At 37.2% G+C, this 23484-nt stretch overlaps 1 protein-coding gene across 1 annotated transcript in view; it reads right to left on the reverse strand.

The window, feature by feature from the left end:
• Positions 1-506: 506 nt before the first annotated feature.
• The window catches only part of mertka (c-mer proto-oncogene tyrosine kinase a), a 44847-nt gene continuing 21869 nt past the window's right edge, over positions 507-23484 (reverse strand). The window contains exons 7-21 of the mRNA XM_066678464.1: positions 22738-22824; positions 22488-22603; positions 21872-22055; positions 18144-18289; positions 13152-13287; positions 12149-12299; positions 10541-10629; positions 10045-10140; positions 9865-9945; positions 9633-9725; positions 7994-8112; positions 7312-7421; positions 6271-6430; positions 4440-4576; positions 507-4322 (exon numbers count right to left, since the gene is read on the reverse strand). Coding sequence (XP_066534561.1) covers positions 3881-4322; positions 4440-4576; positions 6271-6430; positions 7312-7421; positions 7994-8112; positions 9633-9725; positions 9865-9945; positions 10045-10140; positions 10541-10629; positions 12149-12299; positions 13152-13287; positions 18144-18289; positions 21872-22055; positions 22488-22603; positions 22738-22824 — 2147 coding nt within the window. The 3' untranslated portion in view covers positions 507-3880. The remainder of the gene's footprint in view (positions 4323-4439; positions 4577-6270; positions 6431-7311; positions 7422-7993; positions 8113-9632; positions 9726-9864; positions 9946-10044; positions 10141-10540; positions 10630-12148; positions 12300-13151; positions 13288-18143; positions 18290-21871; positions 22056-22487; positions 22604-22737; positions 22825-23484) is intronic.

A 23484-nucleotide genomic window follows, 5' to 3' on the forward strand; every position in this document is an offset into this window, starting at 1 on the left:
GAAAAACATTTATAACAGCAATTAATTTCACTCATGCTGTTAAGAGACATTTAACCTAAAAGTACCGCAGTAAATCATAGTTAAACATATTGACTTTTTTTTTTTATTAAAAGTGTATCAAATTATTTCCTAAATAGAGAAGAAAACATCTGGACCATGTATATGTACCTATGTAAGTCATATATACAAATGAATACCTAATATACATATTTAATTGTAATTTAATGTACAAAATCTTTGTTTAAAGGAAAGAAAAATAAAAACAACCTGGAATTCTATACTGCAATAATACGGTCTGCTTTGAATCTTAAAATACTGGACATGTTTCTTCATATTCACAGTGTCATAAGTGTAATGCCATTTAGGGTGTTGAGGATTCAATATTTTTTTTCACACAAGACTTCACTGACATTATTTTGTATGCTATTTTAATCAGGGAGGTATGAGAGCAATTTATTTTTTCTGATTTAAAGCTACACTCATGGCATTTTTCAGCTTAATACCTTTCTGCAGATTCTGTGGCATGCAGTCAAACTGTTGCCCATAATAAAGTTACAGCAACAGCAGGTTTAAATAATTTATTATTAGCTATAAACATAGAGCCCAATTAATTTAAAGATTGAAGTTTGAAACTAGAAAACCAAGGGCCTGTCTCACGAAGCAGGATAACTGTCTTTATGGATTAATGTAGATTATAAACGGGTTGGCACGCTGAAGCATATTCTATCAGCTTGTAAGGATAGGTTGTTGCAGGGTCGGTATACATGGAGACATAATCAGGTGCTAAGGGTTTTAGCATGTTTGTTGGACAGCAAACACTTAGAGGTTAATGCATTGACAAGGTTGTAGTAATAAAGTTGTTATGTTTGTGCATGAGGAGGGAACGTATTCAAGAGCATGACCAGACTATAAATATTGGTAGATGGGTGAAGCACAAGACTGGATATTTCTGTTGGACACAGGAAAAAACTGCAGAGTGCATTGTGTTAACTACACTGAGGCCAGACACGGTGCTGTACTCTAGAAAGTAAACACATAGTTTACTTCAGATTTAACAGTTCCATTTGAGGATGCAGTAGATGAAGCATTTGAAAGAAAGAAGCTGAGGTACAGACTTGGCAGCTGGGGGGAGGGAACATGGGTGGCAGGCACTTGTAAGGCCAAGGAATTAGGTGTCAGGGGATTTGTAGCCAAGTCTGCCACATCCCTGCTTGTGCAGTTCGGCATCAGGGGCCAGAAACTAAGCACAGCTGTAAAGAAGTTATCAGAAACAACTGAAAGGTCTAGTCAGTGTTTATGGATAAGGAGAGCACAGACTTCTTGGTAGAGGTGTTATTGTGATTAGGGCTGCAACAACTAATCGATTAAAATCGAGTGTGAAAATAGTTGGCAACTAATTTAATAATCGATTAGTTGGGTCTAAGTTATTATACACATAGGTACAGTGACAACAATAGACGAACTCTGGAAGAAGGGTTTGAAAAATGGCGGAGGCGGTCACAGCAGAGGATAATGTTAGCACAAGCCGAGAGAAAAATGTACGAACCAAGTCATCAAAAGTATGGGAACACTTACATTAACGCCTTCAATGAACAGCGTTAGGTGCAAAATGTGCACAGCTGATCTCGCATGGCACGGCAGCACAACATCACTGCATGAGCATCTGAAAGGGAAGCCTGTTGGAGCTATGTGTGAAAGAGATTAAGTATAGTAAACTAATTCTACTTTTTCTCTCACTCAATGTTACTAGAGCCTGCTAGAGTAGTTAAACAACATTTGTTTTTCTTAGTACATTGATATTACACTCGCGTTTAGCGAACAAGCCTTAGCATGTCTCCCCCCAAGTTTTCTCTTCCACCTTAAATGTGTCAGCTCGACCAGCAGTTCCAAAACAAGCCGTAGTTTTAGTCAAGCTTATGTTAGCGACGTTAGTTTTTCTCTCACTCACTAGAGCCTGCTAGAGTAGTTAAACAAGATGTCTCATTTTTAGTAAATTTATATCACTGTTGTATTTAGCGAGTTTTCCGTTCCACCTTAAATGTAGCGGTTCAGAGTTTAAAAAAAAAATCAATCCAAACATTTTTTAAATAATATATATAAAGCCTTTTTCAAGGTCTTTTCTGACTGGCATTGCGTGTTAGTGTTTGAGTATCACTGCCAAGTTATATTACATTATAAGTGTATATTACATTACATACACTGTTAAATATTGATAAATATAAAATTAATTTCAATTTGCCTGCATTGTTGTCTGCATTTTAGATCAATAATTATTGCTGACTATGTTTTGAAGAAGATCTGCACACCACAGCAAGCAGCTGTTCTCACTGATGGTATCCTGAATACGCTAGTAACACACAGGAAACCAAATTTGGCTTGTCTTCCTTTTTATCCGATTATTAATCGATTAATCGGAAAAAAATCCACAGATTAATCGATTATCAAAATAATCATTAGTTGCAGCCCTAATTGTGATTGTTGGTGACGTTAGGTCACATGGAACTATGTACTGATGGTGCCAGTGGGGCTAGGTGCAGCCTTAGTCACCAGGGAGGCCATTGTGGATTTATGTTTGTTAATGGTTAAGTGTAATTGTACGGTTGTAAAGCTAGCATGGGGATGGGGGTGGGTCAGGGATGCCAGATTTCACAGGTCGAACCTGCCGGAGGTGTCGTGGGCTTAATTTAGCAAAACACTGACAAAAGGAGGTGCATTCCTAATGACCGCTGGGAGGAGCTAGTTTGGGTACTCATGGGCTGAGCCCAATGCGTAACCTTAGTTGTTAAGGGTAGCTGGTTGGTGATTATTAACTGCCACAGCATCCTTAGTGCTCAGGTGCAGGATTTGAACAAAGTGTGATAAGTTTTATGGCTGCATTTAGGAAGTGAGTGGGGTGGGCCGTATAGATTGGCATAAGATACTTTACATTTTATCCTGTGTATGACTATAATTAAATCAGCTTCTGAGCAATAACCAAAGGTGAACCCATATGGAAAGTGGTTCCTTTGGGTTCACATTTCTCAAATTTTTCCCTAAGGTTTGTAGGTTTAGTCATATGAAAATTAAAGTCTTTCTGAAACATTACTCCATTGAGCACTAATAGGGTGGGAGTGAATACAACATTGTTTTGTGCCATATATAAATATTTTCTGTTCTACATACAATCGTTGTCCAAAGGAAAACATGTATCTCCATTTCTGTCCATTTTTAATCTACTACATCATTTGAACTACAAGTCTGCATCCTCATTATAAATATTTCGAAAGAAAATAATCACATTTACACCACATGAATTGTACCTTACTGTGCTGCGGAAATAGCAGTGTACGTGCGCCTGGTGATCATATGCCTATATATCTGTGTAACATTTAAAGGGAATGGAAAATCTGAGATCTTTTTTTCTACATTATTCCAGAAGAGGACGGGAGCTGGAGGAAATCTTTTGGGAGTGAGAGGAGGCAGGATTTTAAAAATTTGAAATTGATCAATTTAAAAAAAAAAAAAAAACAATGGTCCAATGTAGATCTCTAATTTGAACACTGCATCTGTCCTTCACATTGTCTATGGCATGAAAATGTCATTTCAATAGGACTGCTCTACAATTACTTGGTATCTTTTTACATTGGCTTACATTGAAAGATAAGAGAAATAAAGTTACTGTTTTGGAGAGGCACATTTTTCTTTGGACACCGAAAATATTAAATATGACTTTTTGTCTCAAACATTTTGCTTTCATAAGCATTTTTTTTAGGTTTTGTCAAGCTGAAAGGAACAATGTTAAACATGCTTTGTGAGACAGACCTCAATTAACTCAACTGACAAATGTTCAGATTTGGCAAATTATAGCACTATTTAACCTTGGACTGTCCTCCTCAGTGCCTCAGAGTAACTGTTCAGTGTCACAAGAAGACTGCTGGAATTCTGTACCAGTGCTCTCTGGCTCAGCTCTGTACTCAGCTAAAAGTGGAGTGTCAGGAGTGCTGTTCTGTGCCATAGCAGTATTCTCTGAGGGGATAACAATAACATAACGGTCATCCTCTTCTGCAGCAGAGCTCTCATGGATGTCTGCTGTTACGATGGATGTGTCCATAGCCTGGCGGCTGCAAGAAGGCGAGGAAGTGAGGATTGGAACCTGTGGCACTTCTGTCAGCTGCTCCTCCTCCTCGTCCTCCTCAGGGAAACTGGTGTTGATGTAGATGATGTCTTTCCTGTTGGATGCCTCAGGGAGCTTCTCTAACACCTTCTCTAGCATTTCGCTGACCTGTGTAAAGTCGGGGCGGTCCACAGGGTCAGTGCACCAGCAGCTGAACATGATATCATACCTAAAAAATTGTAAAAATAAATAAATAAATTTAACTGACAATCAAATATAAGTCAGCATTTATTGCAGTGTCACACTGCATGTCATATTGTCAAAGGCAACAACAGGAGATACTTACAGTTCATCCATGCAGTCGTTTGGCTGCTTCAGTCTGTGTCCTTCAAGTAGGTAGTCATAAATCTCATGGTTCTGGACTCCGGGGTATGGAGTCATGCCTCGAGTGGCTATCTCCCACATGGTTACACCAAATGCCCACTGTGAAGACACAAAAATGTTTTGTTTTATATTCCCCAATATCTGTTAACATTGTAATGTTTTCTTACTGTTCACTGCTCAAATATCTGTATTTCAGCTCAGACCTGAGAATATCTGTTAAGTCATTTCGTATGGCAAGTTGCACCACATTATCATCAATGTCTAAAAAGATGTTTTATCTGTGCTTAAGTAATTAAATGGTTAAAGTAATTAACAAATATGTGCTGAAGCTGACAGAGTTAATGCTGACTGATGGAGCAGATCAAGTAAGGTCAGTATTTTGCGAGATCTGAGGTTTAACAATGTAGACGGATGTTGGTTCACTATTTGGCAAACAACAGGTCACTGTTACCCTTTCTAACTATGTGTTATAAATAATTATTAGAGACCTTTAATGTGTTTACAACCTAATTATTAACCATTAATAAACAGACTGTAAACCAGTAAACAGTGTGGTTTGAAACTCTCCATTCCACAACTGTTCACAGTGATGGTGATGAGAACTAGACCTCCAAAGAGTTTGCTGCAGCTGCAAATGTATTTTTGCAGATCTATAACAACTTCACACTTATCAAATAATGCCTGCCATGTTTAGGTTCACTGGTAATTTTGGACAGTAACTGCTGTACTTGTACACATCAAGTTTCCTACTGTAAATAGGTAATGCTTTCAATTTCTGTAAGCACTTTATGTAAGGTAGGAAATTTGAGAAAAGAGTGAGGCATAAAGAGGTAAAAAAAAATAAACATAAGTCACTCTCTACATGCAGAAGAGAGAAGGAGAGAAAAAAAGGAGGAAGGGTGGAAGTTACAGTTACTATAAAAATAGTCCTAAATCACTACAGTTCTCATAATACCATGTAAATCCATCAGTTTTCAGTTTAAGGTTTCCAAGTGGCTCACTCACTTGTGAAATTATTGTAGTCACACAGAATACCGTATATTCTCTATGCAACTGTATGCAAAGAATCATGACCTCCATAATGACTGTTTGGTATGAACATGTACCATTACACTCCCACTTATCCAGTTCAGGGTCGCGGTGGGTCTGGAGCCTACCAGGAATCACTGGGTGTAAGGTGGGAACACACCATGAATGGGGCACCAGTCTTTCGCAGGGTGACACACTCATACATTCACACCTAGCGACACTTTTGAGTCGCCAATCCAACTACCAATGTGTGTTTTTGCACTGTGGGAGGAAACCCACCAACACACCACATCACACAGCAATGGGGAGAAGAGGCAGTCAGTCAGGCAGCAGAGCTCATCAAGAAGTAAAAAACATGAGTTTAAAGTCATGTTGAAGGCTTTCAGCAGCACCCTCCATGTTTTCAAGGCCAGGACAGTGTTAATTCTTGTCCTGTGTCACTCTATGTCATAGGTCATTTTGCTGAGGAAAATGTTATTATCTTGAGGGAGGAACATGTACCAATCGCTTTTTCCACATGGCAGAAATAATGTGTGGCCATTCATAGAGTAAAACAAAGGCCTGAGAACAGTACAATACAGTGGATATGTGTTTTTTTCTCTACTCAGGAAGTCTTTATTCCATTAAATCTTTACACTGAAATTAGTCATTTGCTCCTATATTAATGTTTAAAATATTTGATAGTTCACCTTTAGCTGATATGCTTCTATAAACAGATTTGTTCATTGTTCCTTTGCTTAAAAAAGCAAGCAGTTAATTCTTACCACATCACTTTTCACAGTGAAGACTCGGTCTGCCAGACTCTCCACAGCAATCCATTTCACTGGCATCTTGGCTATTCTGCCCTGTCTGTAATAATCTCCACTGTAAATCTTCTTAGACAAGCCAAAGTCTGCCACACACACAGTCATATCATCACGTAACCTGGCAATGACATAAAGGAGAGAACTGAATAAATTAAACATGCCAAAGTGAAAATAGTAAACACCAAATTAATCTGCATATGAACATTTTCAAAAAGTCTACTCTTAAAGCCAAAATTTTGACAGTTACTGTATTGTTATTGTCCTCTTAAATCTGAAATGTCATCTGGATCAAATCATTCTTAGGATATATTGCATCACATATATAAAATTACAATATAAATTTCTACATATGATTAAGGACAGAATATCATTTTTCTCTTTGAATGAAAGTGTAAAATTAAAACAAATTATCCCAGTATATGATGCAAATGCATTCTTAGCTTTAAGATATTCGTTATAAAGTCAAAACAGTTCAAAGGCATAGCATGTTACATGTTTACATGTCTTGCTTGATACAATTTTTTTTTATTATTTAGTTTTTTTTTTTAATTAAAATGTTTACATGTTAAAGGCTTAAATTGATATTTTTATAAATTCCTTTCTATAATAAAATAATTCAATTTACTGAATTAGTATATCTGATTAATTAAAATTAAAAATAATAATATAATAAATTACAGACCAAATGTTTCAAATGTTTTAATGTTATTTATCATGGTTTATTAAATGTTTTGAAAAATTCAAACACTAGAAATTTCACATTCTATGAATTTTACAAATTAATTTAATTTTACTGTTGTTACAGTAACGCTTTTCTTTGAGTAGGTTTATGTATTCTGTATACTGAAAATCATGATTGCAGTTTGAGAGAATAAGCAGTCAATTGTGTCCAATCCACTCATAAATAAAAAAAACTAATACTTCATGAAGTACAGCTATGAAAGATGTAACTCTTGCAAAATCAAAAGTATTCAGTGATAGAAGAACTCAGTAGCCTACATGCAGTTGCGCGCTGCAAGATCACGATGTAGAAAGTTTTTGCTGCTGAGGTATTCCATTCCCAAAGCGATGTCAATCATAAATCTCAGGAGAGTCTGTGTTGGTAGATACTGAGCGAGACAGAGGAAATACAGTCAGATCAAACACACATAGGAGAACTTCGTTCTGTGTCAGGACTGGGGCTGTGTACTATTTAAATGCTCAATAGTAACTCAAAAATTGATACCTGAACAGTATTTTTTTTAGATCTTCTTTTAAATTATATTTAAGCCGGAAAGTGATGAATATGAGATGTTTAACATGATTATATTTAGGGAACACAACAGAATACAGGCTAATCAAGAAATAATTGTAATGTCATCAGCAGCAGTCAGCAATGTAGGTTATAGGCCTATTGGCTCAGATACAGACTTTTTTAAGAACTAAAATTCTGAAGTAATTTTAAGTATCGAGGTAACGTCCTTGAGGTGAGTATTTCAGTTTCAAAACTCATATTTGTCAGAGCTGACACATTCATTCATTTTCTCTAACTGTTTCATCCTGTTCAGTGTCTCAGTGTGTCTAGAGCCTACCTGGAGTCATTGGGTGCAAGGCCAGCAGACACAACGTGAAACAAAGTAACTGAACTTAAATTACAAATTAACTTAAGAGTTTAAATTAGTGATACAGAGAAACAGCTTACTTGAGGATTTTCTCCAATCCGGGAGCGAAGGAGAAAGCTATGGAGATCACCATACTTCATAAAAGGAAGAATGACCATTGGTTTGGGGAAGTTGCCTGGGGCTACTTCTAAGCATACACCTATATGAACAGATCAAAGAGAAGTCAAAGTGAATGTAGAAAAATTAAAGTGTAATTAATGTTCAACTTTCAGCTAATTATAACGACTGAGTGACTGCAAATTTGGGAAAAATATATTTCAGAACAATTAACACTAAAAGCGCCAAAGGCACGATTTTTCTCGTAAGGCAAAGATCCCCCGCACCCTTGCTGTGAAACAGTGCCTATTGTTTTGCTAAGTAGGAGCGCTAAGCGGAGGATGGGGTGGGGAACGACAGGCTGCGCTCTGTGTTTCAGATAAGAGTCGGAGTTCGCCATGCTGAACTGGGCCAAAGCCTTGGCTGTTTGTATTTTAGCCGTCATGCGCATTTTTAAAAAACCTACAGCGCCCAAACACTAAATCATGTCACAAATAGACTTTCTCTCTTCCGAATATGGTATTTGGCAGGGGATAAACTCTTGCAAAAATGTGGTGCATTTGTCAATGCTTGTTTACTCAATGCCAGCCAAATAGGAAACTCTGCAGAGTTCAATAAGAAACCTATTCACCAACAAAGTGCAGAGAAATCAACCAATGAATCAAGCTCCAAAATACAAAGAAACAAAAGCTAATTCTAAAACAAGAGAGGTATTTCCAACGAGTGCCACAGGGGGGTACTTTTCCTCCTCTTGCTGCAGACACACAGATCAAAATGAGCTGTGAATACGCAAAATGTGCTGCTAAAGACACTTTGGCTTCCTTTTATGTTGAGTTTATTACTTTTTTTCCCCCAACTCCTGAACTGAGATCACATAATTGATTGAGGCATTCAGCTTTATTTAAACAGTAAACACGTGCACATGCAAACATGAATGACATGGTGCGAAAACGAGATTGAACCCAGAAATGGAGAAATGTCACGTGTGTCGTCACAATTAACAAGCAGATACCAGCAATTTTGCCGGCCATCCTCAGCTTTAGAAAACGTACCTTACTTTTCCTGATGTTTTAGGTTTTTTCATGGTATCGTTTCAGTATCGGTATCGAGATATATAGGCAGGTATTGTATGGAAAGTCATAATTTTGGTATTGTGACAACACTAGTATACATGTGTGGTGACATAAGAAAAGATACATTTGCACCAAAATAGGGCAGAGAAATTAACCTTTAACCATAGATCAAAATTTAAGAAAAATATAAACTTTATTAAAAATGAAATTGTAATAAAAAGATAAACCTATAGCTATACATCTTTTTCTCTCTTTGAGAAGCCATGTGTCCTTCTTTGCTTTGTCTAATTTACATAAGAAAGGGTAGCTAATAGTCCACTAATGGGCTGCAAGGAGGGGGGGTCTTGTCCCCAGGTTCAGCCTTTCTAGTGTAAAGAGCTGCATTTAACTTTATCCCAAAATGCAAGACAGGCACCAGAAATCATGCCAACATATAACAGAAGTTGAAATTAATTTAATTTGCTGTAATCCATTTCACTGACCTTTGCCAATATGCCAGAAGACTGGGCAGAGACAAGACAAGTCCCATGTAAATGTGGCCATTTCTTACCTAATAGTTTAATGACATTAGGATGGTTAAAGTCCTTCATGCAGGCGGCCTCATTAAGAAACTCCTCTATCTCCCGCTGAGAGAAATTATCCACTGAAACAAAATTAAAATAATCTCAGCTTTGAGTAATTCCCACAGAAGTGTTTGCACAGCTCTTATGAAATTTTTTTTATTGAATTATCACACAAAACAACAAGGTTTCTATCCCATTTTTCACGTAATTTTGACTCACATTTCATTGTCTTCACAGCAACTTTTTCTGTGCTTCCATCTGGTTTCTGTAAGCGACCCTCCATTACAGATCCAAACTCCCCTGTTGAAAGAAACACTTGAAACCTGACCACTAGTTAACAGCTTCACTGACTGCAAAAAGATCAGTGTGTCCTACACAGAGATAAGGTTTGATTCTAACCTTCCCCAAGGACCTTTCCGATGGCAAGTAGGTTTCTCAAGATCATCACATCCTGAAGTTTGACCTGAAGATCTTCTCTGATGCCCAAAGTTGCAACTATATAGGACAAGAGTATCTGTTGAAATCAGGATTACACTGTTTGGATACTGACTACATAATTGGTTATTTTCTATTACGTAGAAAAATCCCAATTTATTGTCTAGAGCTACACAATGGAGAATATCAGAGGATATACACATATAAAAAAAGATTAATTATAAATGTTATAGTTATATATACATTTTTAAATTATTCGTTATTTTCCTTATGAAACAATGTAAAAGGGATGCTATCACTTGAGAGTGTATTGTGGAAAGGACTTCATCTTTACACTGACAAAAGACACAGTTTCTTACAACCACCCCCATGCTATGAGAAATTCGCCCACACAACTGAATTAGGTGCTCAATAGACTCTAAATGCTCTCTAAAGTGATTTTCACTGCATCTTTACATACGTGTCATTTCAATGGCTGTTCGATTGTAGGAACGCTGAGGCCTGTACTCAACGATGGCTGGAAATTTTTCTCCAGTTCCAAGCAGCCTCCTGTAGAGGGAGTCAGTTACATACTCATGAGACAACACTGGGAAAATGTAGATGGTCAGAAAAAAAAAAAAAAAAAAAAAAAACACCAAAGAAATTTTAGCCAGACTGCCTTTAAATAAATAAATAAATAAAATCTACATTTAACCCATCTGTGGCACACACACACACTAGTGCACTAGGGGCTGTGAATACACATCCAGAGCGGTGGGCAGCCATCCCCAGCGCCCGGAGTGCATTTGGGGGTTCAGTGCCTTGTTCAAGGTCACTTCAGCCATGGATGTTCCTGTTGGTCCTGGGGATCGAACTGGCAACCTTCTGGTACCAAGCCCGGTCCGCTAACCATTAGGACAAGGCTGCCCCCTTTATGTTTATTTGATTGATTGAATGTAATACCAACCTTTACATGAAGTAAAATGGTGAAAGTATTGTTGCCATACTTGTCAGCATATTTAATTATGTGAGTAAGTCAGAGGCTCCATAAAAGCTGCCAGAGAAAGGGTGTGTGTTGTTGTAGTCTGTGTTTCTAACACACAGCTGGAGGTAACAGAGCTCTTAAATTAGTGTTGGCCCCCTTCAGAGCATTTAAAAGGAAAACCATTCTGCTTTTATTGACACTGCAACCCGAGGCTCAGAATAACTTCACCCCAGCTGCAATTTCCTGAACAACCCCTACTCTGTAACCTTTCCCTCACCCAAGCAAGTGAAAACAAGACAATTTTGTGCCAGAGTTTGCACTTCTGAAGCAGTATTTCTTCTTTTTTCAGTTTAAAGTCATCCTACATAAAAGCTACAAACGTTTTTATCTCTGTTTGTGTATTTCAAAAGATTTTTCTTTTATCTGTTAATCAGACCTGGTTTCAGTATACTAATTACAAAACTGAAATTTAAACTATAGGTGTTTTGGTATGTTAAAGGGATCATAGCCTATGTTATATATGTTTATTGTTTTTGCCAATTGTGTGTGTAGATTGGTGTAACAAAATATTTTACCAGTTACAGGTTTTCATTTCTACAAGACCTGTCTTTTACCCCATATTTATGATTGTGCCTTTAAAAACTGGATGTATGTAAATGACCAAATTGGCTATTCTATATACTGTACCATTTATAAAGCAAACTATTCCTTTCAGTCTTTTGCACCTCCTATGTACATAAAAGTTATATGAAATATTTAAACCTGAATACTAATGTTTAAAAAATTTTGGTAAATACGAAAGCATTTTTTTTGTATTTTCAAGATAAAGTAACTTTAAAGTGCATTATTCTGAATATATCACTATATTGCTCCTAAGAATGTTTTATCTGGCGTATGCGTTAAATATATTCAGCCAAGCACTACTTATAAGATCTAGCTTGGAGAACTTTTTAACCATAATTGGATTTATAATTTTTTGTGCTTTCAGACAATTTCTTTTTCTCCTTCTATTATTCTTTTTACAAGAAAAGACACTGTTATTGTTTGATAATTGGAATTCCCACCCTGAATAAGTAAAAGCAGAAGAGGTTAAACAAAACTCACCCAAGCCGAGTCTCGAGTATCCGGTTACGCAGGCATATGGCTAAAAACATCACAATGATAAGGAGACAGAAGCCACAAACCACTCCCAACACGATGTACACAGAGTCTGAGCCATAAGTGTCTGGACTAGAAGATGGGGACAAAGGCACATCTGATGAAAAAAAGACAAACATACAAACATTTCATAGGTAAACTTAAAACTTTGACTTTTAATGTGGCATAATTTACCCCCTTTCCCCAAATTAATACAGGTCAAATTACCACAGGGATTAAACAACACAGCACTGTTCTTAAATTGTCTAACAGAGCCTGCTCGATTCTTAATGACTTAGGCAGCCCACTGGGTTGTTTTATTTCAGTTTATGCATTGGTAGGAGCTCCAGATCCCCAGATTAATCTGCATGTGCACTAAAAAAAAGTGATTTCATTTTCATAATGTGACACATTTAAATAAATAATATTAAAAAAAACAGAACATGACCTGTGTGAAATTACTAACTACCATTGCAATGAGAATGCAATTACATTCAAGTTCATGTAATTATACTGATACATGTAAGTATCATGTAATTATACTCTATTATGGAGTACTGTGCTGATTTATGCTTTTGCATCAAATCAATGCAGAGTCTTTGCATTGCACAGCAGTTACAGCCAGGAAATAAATAAATAAAACCCTGTAATTCAATGGTCATGGGGTCATGAGGACCACCAGAGAGCAGATATGATTTGTGTGATATATAATACTCAGTGTTGTAGTGACACTAACGTGGTGGTGATGCGTTATAGTGTTTTGTGTTGGTACAAGTGGATTAGACATGGTAGTGACAGAACTGAACAATTAGTATTCTCTTTCAAGCATGCTGAGCTTTACCTGCTTTAAAGAAGCAAGGGCTAACTGTTCTGGCTTGGTGACATTATGAGGGATTAGTAGATTGTTGGGGGTTGGGAGTGAAATTCTTCTCTTTGCTTCTGATCATATGTTGCACTAGTATTTACTCACCAAGATCTGGGACAAAGAACCAATATCGAGAGCTTTTCACTCCACAGCCAGCATGTGTGCATGCAGACACTTCCACACTGTATGTGGTGTTAAACTCCTGCATGGCCACTGCTACCTCTGTTAAGATACTGCGAATCTGAAAGAATAAAATACCCACAAAGAAACTAATTAAATCATGTCCATACTAGATTTTGAAATATGGAGAATCTGTAATTGTAGTAGCTCTTCAGAGAACTGTTAATCTTTCAGGGTCAAAAGGTTTGTGAGTTTAGATTGTGATTCTGCAAAACTGGAAAAGAAAGGGAAGAACTGGTCACAAGTGTAGGAGGACAGAAACCTAACATCATGAACTTCAAGAAAAGAGGAAGAGAGACCATGTTTTGCTTTCCAAACATATGGGAAGGTGGGGGCGGTGTAGGCAGAGGGAGTAGCACAGGAACATATGACAAACAGACGACTCTGTTTGCGCAAGGCTGCCATGGTCACATCTAGAACTCTAGGTTACTTTTCTGCCACAAACCTACTGACAGCATGACTACTGCTGACACGTTAACCCTTTAACATTCACATACTTAAAAACTTCACTTTCACAGCTCAATAACAATAAATGCTGTATTTTCTCTGCTATTACATTTAGCTTATTAGGTACACGTACCTAGCACTGACTGACTGTAATATCAGGTACACTTAAAAGGCAATGTTCATGATTTTAATTAAAAAACACTTTTTTATAAAATTCTAAGGATGTTTCCTCACCATTGGCTAGCTCTCCACTAGGCTTTATCTCTTTCGCTCTGCTCATGACAGAGCAATGGCATCTGGAGTATTTAGACAATGGAGAGAACACCAAATGTTAAAAACACAAACCAAGATGAGGATATTGCTCTATTCTTTCTCCATAGATGTGTAATATTGAATTATTTTTGCTGTTTTGGATCACTTAAAGGTTAAGACGCTAACTGCATTACCAAAAGTGCTACAAACCTAAACATCTCAAGTTACAAATGAGTTTCTGTGGTAATTCAAACAGCCTTTCCTCTCTCAAACATACCATTCCACTATAAAAAACTTGAGAGAACTGAGCATCCCCACAATCGCAGACATCCTCTTTAAGTCATTGAATAGGACATCATTGAAGGTTTAGAATGCTGACTCATTTTTTATATTTCTGCATAATTAAATCATTAAGACATGAACAAGAGTAGCAAAGTGTAAAAATGGTCCATTCTAGAGACACTTCTTTTTAAGAACCACATATCTGAAGTGTTGAGTGCAATAAGTATTGTTTACAATAATGCAAAGCTCTGAAACACAAAATAGATAATCCCAAAAGATTTTTCTCCCCTAAACTTTATATCTATCTTCATATCAATAGATATGAAACTCTCAGAAGATAGATCCCAGACTGGGTCACATCTCTCTCACTTTTGTCACCTACAGCTCAGTCACAGCACTGGCAAGTGTAGTGTGGGCCGGATATGGAGCACATGTCAAGAGCTGGGCTTGACTTGGGTAATGGTATGTTTTGTGTGAGCCAGAAAAGTTGGCCCTGGGGCTGATGTGAGGTACTCAGACCCTGAGTCAACCCTGTAATTCCAGCCCACATGTGATCAATAAGAACTGCAGATGTGCCACATTTGGGCCAAAAATTCATTGCTATCTGGGGATGAAATGGTCCCCTAATTCATAATAGGACCATTACAAAAAAGGCAGGACATTTCCCTAATATTTAACTTTAAAACATTGTAAGTGACTTCATGAAATCTTGACTCAATTATTTACAAATATTATTGTTAATATTTTTATTTATATTTTTTATTCTGTGCATTTCCCCTTTAAGATTTAATCAATTCGTAGCATGAAAGAGCAACAGCTTTGAAAATACATCAGCACAAGAGAGTCATAGTTACTGTATATCTGATTACACAATTACATTGTTGCTGGATTTTTAATTACACTTTAAATGTCAAGGCCAAAGACTACATGTACGATAATTCCTGTTACCAAAAGATAACTCACTGTTAAATAAGTGGACAACAGATGACAAAACAATGACTGAAGTGAAGTGGAGCAACAGGTGTCAGAGTGAGGCCAGCTGCAATTACACACACTTCCAGTTACTGCTACTCTACTACAGGCTTATTGGTGAATCACTTCTACTAAAGACAAGAAAACATACTTGGCATTGAATGAAACAGCCTGCTGTGACAAAATACTATTCACTCAACAATGAGTCATGGAAGATGCAGAAAAACAATTTCATTTTTCACTGTCGCATTCCAGACCTTCATACAAAGATAGGAAATACACTATTGTGGCAGAGGAAGGCTGTAAAATCATGACATACTAAACAGTAAAGTCACTCACATGACCAATGTGTCTCGCTGATTCTTATCTAGACCACACAGTGTATTCAGTCAGAATATTGTTCAATGATCATGCTTGAGATTGCCATCTTAAGAATAATACAGATTCAGTAACATTACTATGGTCATTACCAGTACAGAATGTAAGCTGGACCCTCTCCCCATCTTAAGCTGGCATGTTATAAAATATTTGCACTAATCAAGGGTTTTAAACCATGAAATTGTTTGCTCTGGGAGAAGGTACAACTGGTCCGGCTTTGAGAAAAAATCTACTCTGTAGGGCAGTATCTGTGGATCATTAACTCAACATCAAAAAAAAAAAAAAAAAAAATCACAGCATAATTATCCTTGGCTTGCTTGTTCTGAGCTGATGAAGGAATTTGACTAAACTCAAACCCAGTCTTCTTGATTGCAGTAAGTAAATCTGGATAATGACATTATGTTGCTGTGAAAAATCAAGTAAGGGACAGTCACCATAAACATAATGACTGGCATAAATATTTTCTTTTTTGTGTCATGTCTCCGATTGTTAAAGGAAGTGCTTGACTTGCATTTGAAACATGTTCCCTTTTCCCTAAAAACAGACTCCGGTTCTGATTGTGAAATATATATACATACACACACATACACATACACATATACAGGTGACTGGAAATCAAAGCTAAGATTTTCCAGCACAAAATAGGGTACTTTCCAAAAACAACTTGATCACTGTCTGTATGTTTCAATGTACAGTATCAGTTCCTGTCATGTGCAGTTGGACTGGCCACTGATTATTTACTTTAAATGCAAAAGAAAATTGCAGAATAGGTGCTGCATCAATATGAAACTAAAGAGACATTTAAGTAAAAGTAAAACAAACAGTAGTGTATAAATGAGAAATAAGAGCATAATGTGGATTCACAAAAAAAAAAAAAAAAAAAAAAAAAAAAAAAAAAAATATATATATATATATATGTGTGTGTGTGTGTGTGTGTGTGTATGAAGTTCAGCCATGTACTAGTCATGTACTAGTGTACAAAAACAGTAGACAATTCTCAAACAATTCCACAATGTACTGCACAAAATTGTGTACAACCCATATTGCATACCCATAATTCACTGCACTGTAAAAACCTACATGATATAACATCTGAATATAACATCATCACTATCCTCCTGAATACAGTTCACTATTACAGTGTATAGTGAGTAATAACAGTGAAGATTGAGATTACAGGGTTACCATAATTTATAGCATGTGGATACAGTAATATAAAGAATAAATATATATGACAATTTTTGCAAGTTTAATCATTGCCACCTCTGACATTCTTCTAGAAGATCAATGCTGACGTGAAACATTTTTAACCTGTAAGTCTTTCACTGCCTGTAGAAAGGACTAGTTTTAATATCTTGGACTAGTTTTCACTGACAATTGTGGCCCATCATATTAACATGGTTTACATGGGCTTAATGAAGACTGTTTGCTGTTTCTTAACCCTTTACCCTGAAGTAGAACAAGGCTACAACACTGGCACATTTTATAATATGTCAAGGCTTAAACTAAAACAACTGAATTTTGAGGTGTGGTTCCTGCTTAGTATTGTACATTTGAGCTCCGCTCCATTCACTTATACTTTTATACACTTATTATAATAAAAAAAAAAAAAAAAAAAAACCCTTATCATTATAAAAACTTTTGATTGAATTGGCTTAGTACTTTTGTATATTCACTGATCTTGAATATTACACATGTCATAATAGTGTATTATATGACATGTATAATAAGGTGTACACTGGAACTAATATTTTGTTTCTATCATTTTCTATTGGATAATAATTAACAGGGGCGGCACGGTGGCGCAGCAGGTAGTGTCGCAGTCACACAGCTCCAGGGGCCTGGAGGTTGTGGGTTCGATTCCCGCTCCGGGTGACTGTCTGTGAGGAGTTGGTGTGTTCTCCCCGTGTCTGCGTGGGTTTCCTCCGGGTGCTCCGGTTTCCTCCCACAGCCCAAAAACACACGTTGCAGGTGGACTGGCGACTCGAAAGTGTCCGTAGGTGTGAGTGAATGTGTGTGTGTCTGTGTTGCCCTGTGAAGGACTGGCGTCCCCTCCAGGGTGTATTCCCGCCTTGCGCCCAATGATTCCAGGTAGCGGTTACAGATAATGGATGGATAATAATTAACAGAAGATCTGTCCACTTCAAACCCTTTTGATTGTAGTGTTAATTAACAGCACAAAACGGTCAAATGTGATTTGTGCGTGCAGTGTATATAGAATAACAGAGTATGACATTCAGACATCTTTTACCACTTGTTGTAAAAAAAAAAAAAAACATCTGAATATTGCATTTCAACACACAAAAAGCTTTGATGTGTTTACATAGTACTGTTCTACTAAGCTGAAGTGCGTGTATTATTTAATTTCATTCAAGGCTTTTATTAATAAAAGCAATCAAAGGAAATTGTAAAGACATTTATTCATTTTTTTGTTTTATATTTAAAAGTTTTAACAAGTAAACATCTAAGAGTGTTTATTGACAAATTCTGCAATTTTATCTATATTTGAAATATCTGTAGTCCCTAGTCTCTCACAAATTTAATTAGTGTCTAATAACTAATAAAAAAATCAATTCCACATCTAACCTTATTCAGATGTTTTCCATTATTGATGATGACATCATATCCCTGTAGGATTCCATTCACTTTGTCTGCAGGAGGAGGTTTCCATTTTATCATCAACATTGAGTCATTTACTTGGACACTCACGTTCTGTGGGGCCAGTGAAGGCGCTGAGAACATAATAAGTAATAATATGTGGTCAAACATTACAGTTAAATATAAAACAAATCCACATGATCATGACACTGATATTAATATTTATAGACCTATAACAATGTGGTATATCCAAATGTATCCAAACACACCTATTAATTAGTGAAATTAACAACTTCCGATTGTTAGGTGAATCAGTGAATCAGATGTGTTCATTGCTGTGAATGTGTGAGTGTGTGTCGCTCTGTAAAGGACTGGCGCCCCCTCCAGGGTGTGTTTCTGCCTTGCGCCCAGTGATTCCGGGTAGGCTCTGGACCAACCTCAACCCTGAATTGTATAAGCAGACATTAACACATCACAGTAGACTGTTAAATTCGTCTAACTGCTGATAATATATATTTCAGATTCAACACAGGGCTCACTGCAGAAAGTCATAGCACCTCTAAATATCTTTATAGTCTAACTGGATGTAAATGTAAATACCTGTAGCTTGGGTGTATGAGAAGTACGCAAGTTCAAAAGTACTATAGTTTTAATGTGTTATGACATAAATGAGTAACTTCCTCTAAAGGACCATTATGTACACTGTGAAAGATAGTAGCTTAGGCCTGTAAGTACTAAACAAAAAATGAGATTCATCAAAACTGATTTATTGTTTTTAAAGTCCTGTCTTATTTCTATAAATAAACACACTGACTGGGACAAGATAATCTATACTATAGGGTCCCATACGACCAAATACACCAATTCTGATTATCAATGATTAACAAGCTGTATTTATGTTTTTTAATCATCTTATACCCCGAACAAAAAGCAAAGCTCCTCAACCATGTGGCAATTAATGACAGAACACCTTTCAAATATTGCTGAAAATATGTCAGTGCTGTTCCTTTAGGAATACAGAGGAAACTCAAGTTGAACACGCCCTAAGGAAAAGCACGCTTCCTTTTAGACACCACTCCTATTCTCACAGGGCTTTTCAGGAAAACATAGCAAAATAGAGGACACAACTTCATAACTAATGTAGGAATCACCCTCACGTCATTTCCTCGTCAAGTTTGTTTGTTCTCTTATTGACCATCATTAAGAGTGCTGAATCATAACTCTTTATATAAATACACGAGTAAGCTTAAAATAGAGGACATGGACTGTCATGGACTGTGACAATTTTAATAACCTTAAAGAGCCTCCCCTCTTTATACCAGTTGGAAAACAGCTTCTGTTTATGTACACCATATTGCCAAAATGATCCACTCATCTGCCTTGCATATGAGCTTGACTGATTCTTAATCCATAGGGTTTTATATGATGTCGGCCCACCATTTGCTGCTGTAACAGCTTCAACTTTTCAGGGGAGGCTTTCCACAAGGTAAAGAGTGTGTTTATGGGAATTTTTGACCATTGTTCCAGATGTGCATTTGTGAGGTCAGACACTGATGTTGGATGAGAAGACCTGGCTCACAGTCTCTGCTTTAATTCATCCCTAAGGTGTTCTATCAGGTTGAGGTCAGGACGCTGTGCACACCGCACCAAACTCGGAATTTGTTGGAACAAGAAGGGGCCATCCCAAACTCTTCTCAAAAATATGGGAGCATGAAATTGTCCAACATCTCGTGGTACACTGAAGCATTAAGAGTTCCTTTCACTGGAACTAAGGGGCAGAGCCAAAGTCCTGAAAGACAACCCCACACCATAATCCCCCTTCCACCAAACTTTACACTTGGCACAATGCAGTCAGACAAGTAACGTTCTCCTGGCAACTGCCAAACCCAGACTCGTGCATTGGATTGCAAGACAGAGAAGCATGATTCCTCACTCCAGAGAACACGTCTTTACTGCTCTAGAGTTCAGTGGCAGCGTACTTTACACCATTGCATCCAACACTTTGCATTGCACTTGGTAATATAAGGCATATATTGGGTGCAGCTGCTCGGCCATACAAAGCTAATCCATTAAACTCTCTACGCACTGTTCTTGAGCTAATCTGAAGGAGGTCTGTAGTAATTGACTCTGCAGAAAGTTCTTCGCACTACCATTACTACCAATTAGTGGCTGGTTGCTGTTGTTCCTGGCATCCTAGGTGGCATCCTATCACGGTTTTATATACTTGTGGACATGGAAGCGATTGGATCACCTGAACTTAATGATTTGGATAGCTGAGAAAATACTTTGGCAAGTGAGTGTATGTTCATTATACAGTACCAGTCAAATTGTTGGACACGCACACTCAGGGAGGGTTTCCTTTGTTTTGGGACATTTTCCACATTCCTCATAGAACCGTAATACATTAGTTTGCAGAGGCCAGGAGACTCAGTGGAAGCTTTCTTGAGGGGACTGTACGAGTTAGCTGAGCACTGAGTTTGGAACAATTAAGAAAGAGCAGATTCAAAAATGAGTCTTGATAGGGATTGTGAACTGGGATGTTTCTTAGAAACTGCAAATGGAGAGCAGTTTGACTTTAGATAGAGCTGTAAAAATGGCCACAACCGTCAGAGCTGATAAGACACTGGAGCAGTCGAACAGCAGAGCCAAGGTGCAGCCTGTTCACGGTGTAACAGATCATATGGGCCTTGCGAATGCCCTGCATTCAACAAGAAGTGCCGCTTATGCAACAAAATGGGACATTTTGCTGTAGCATGCAAACGCAAGACTGTGAGAGCAGTGGCTGTCCAAGGCAATCTTGATAATAACAGTGAGCCATATTTTCTTGCCAGTGTGGAGGGAGTTGATTCAGAAGCTAAATGACAAGTGATTCTTCCTGTATGTGGTAAATTGGAAGCCTTTAAAATTGACATTGGCTGATATTGCCATAATGTGTTCTGGTTTATGGGGAAGACCAAGCTGCACATGATCATAACTTGGAAGCTGTGTTGCAGACAAATCATGAGTCAGGGTTGAATCTCAACAGACATAGTGTCACTTCAGCAAATGTGAGCTCAGATTTTTTGGATATCTGTTTATATTTATGTATGTGTGTGTGTGTGTGTGTGTATATATATATATATATATATATATATATAAATATATATATACATACATACATACATACATACATACACACACACAACAAAGTCTTAGACACCTAAGATAATTATATATATTCAAACTAATGCCTTCTCAGTAAGCATGGAGCCTTTTATTTATATAAATCACATATTTATTTATATAATCACATATATATATATCACACTAAATACAAAAAAATAATTAGATAAAACAAATAATATAAGATTTTTTTTTTCTATAAAGTAGTAGGTGTGAGTGAGTTTGAAACTAGGTACTGCATGATTACTTCAAATAATATGGACTGCCACGAGGAGAGATTTGGAAAAAGTTAAATGAACACATTCACACACACAATATCACACTTACTGGAATACTATTCTTTGGGTTTATTCTAATGTTGTGCGTGTTATTATTGTGCTTTATTTGTTGTGCAAATAAAGACTTACTGCTCAGATAAATAGCTTTTTAAATCTCAATCTCTGGTGCGCACACACACACACACAGAACGCACAAACAGAATGAGATATTAACATGCCCAAATGAAGCTCTTCATATTATAACACAAACCCAACCCTGTTTTACTCCACACTTACCTCCCTCAGTAGTGTTGCTCTGGATCCAGGCACTTGGGGGTGACCGGCCAATCTCATTGGTGCAGGACACACTCATGTTGTACCAGGTCATTGCTTTCAAGGCAGTGACCTCATACATGTATGGAGGAACTGACACACTGTGCACTCCAGTGGGGCTGCCCACCTCTCTGCCCAACTCCCTCACCTGAAATATACACAAGACACACATTATGTTAAGAAACTGAGAACTAAATTTAATTTAGTCAAATCATTTCCACATTTAGGAATAATTTAAGCAGACACTCCGATAAAACCTTATCATTCAATAATGACAAATTCAAAAGACCAAACAAAAAGTGTAGTAAGACGACTACTGAATTTTGTATGAATGTGTATGAATAAATCACTCAGATTCCGACAGAAGAGCAGAGAAACGCATTAGACTGATGTGCTAACAATTTTCCATTAGATTCTATGAAGAAAATATTAGCTATCACTATGTGGCTAACCGATATTAACGGTCTTTTTCTCATACTACACTGCAATACTTTACCTCCCCCATTGTCATTACAGAAGCTACATTAATGTCCTGTTGTAATCTTTATACACCTAACGTCAACTCGAATAAAGTATTTACTGTGATGTAGCAGGTGGTGAGAGGAGAAAAGCCATCATGTCCAGGAGTCCAACTTAAAACCAGTTTGTTTGCTTCACGTTTGACCACTTTGACATTTGTCACCTTGGCTGGAAAACCTGAAATAATAGTACATGACATGAAACTGAAAGGTTTCACATCCTTAGGAAAGCAGTTTAGATTTTCAGATTCAAATCCCCCTGTTATGGTTTATGAGTGAAAGCAGGTGAATTCCAAACTGTCAGTGTCCTACCTTTAATATTGACCTGAGCCTCTCTGGACACAGTGAGGCCTTTATCATTGTGTGCCTCACAGCTGTAGCGGGTGGGTGCATCCACACCTGAAGACATGAGAAAATACACACACGGGTCAATGTTTAACAATGTCTCACCACTAAAGCGTAAAAAGCTATGGCAGAAAACTTGCTCCATAGTATAGTAAAAAAAAACAGTCACCATAAAACGATTTGTAAGTAAATTAGATCGAAACAGGATGTTTTTTCCACTGCCTGGAAAGCCCACCTAATATATAGAATATAGATGGGCACTCCTCAAAGCTAATTCAGCGTATCTGTGCTCACTGATTGAAAATATTAAAGACAATCCTAGATTACTTTTTAGGTTGATCTCTAAACTTACAAACAATTAGGCAACTACTGACCTACAGATCCCAGCCATTCACACCAGCAATGCTTTTTTGGCCTTTTTTTTTTAACAACAAAATTGAAAACACTAGACAAATCAATCAGACAATCAATTCCATATTATTAAATCCAACTCGTCTGTCATCTGCTATGGCTGATATAGAACAAAATATAGCTACAGAAGAAAGATTAGAGGCCTTTGACCTCATTTCAAATTTGGAACTGGAGAGAATAATCTACTACTCAATTAAACTATTTAAAGAAATATTATCAACTACAATCAATCCCCTTTTTGCAATCATTTTTCCTTAGGCTGGGTCATGAACCCAAAGCATTTGAACTAGCAATAATCAAACC

The sequence above is a fragment of the Hoplias malabaricus genome, chromosome 8, assembly GCF_029633855.1.
Source record: "Hoplias malabaricus isolate fHopMal1 chromosome 8, fHopMal1.hap1, whole genome shotgun sequence".
Taxonomy (NCBI): domain Eukaryota; kingdom Metazoa; phylum Chordata; class Actinopteri; order Characiformes; family Erythrinidae; genus Hoplias; species Hoplias malabaricus.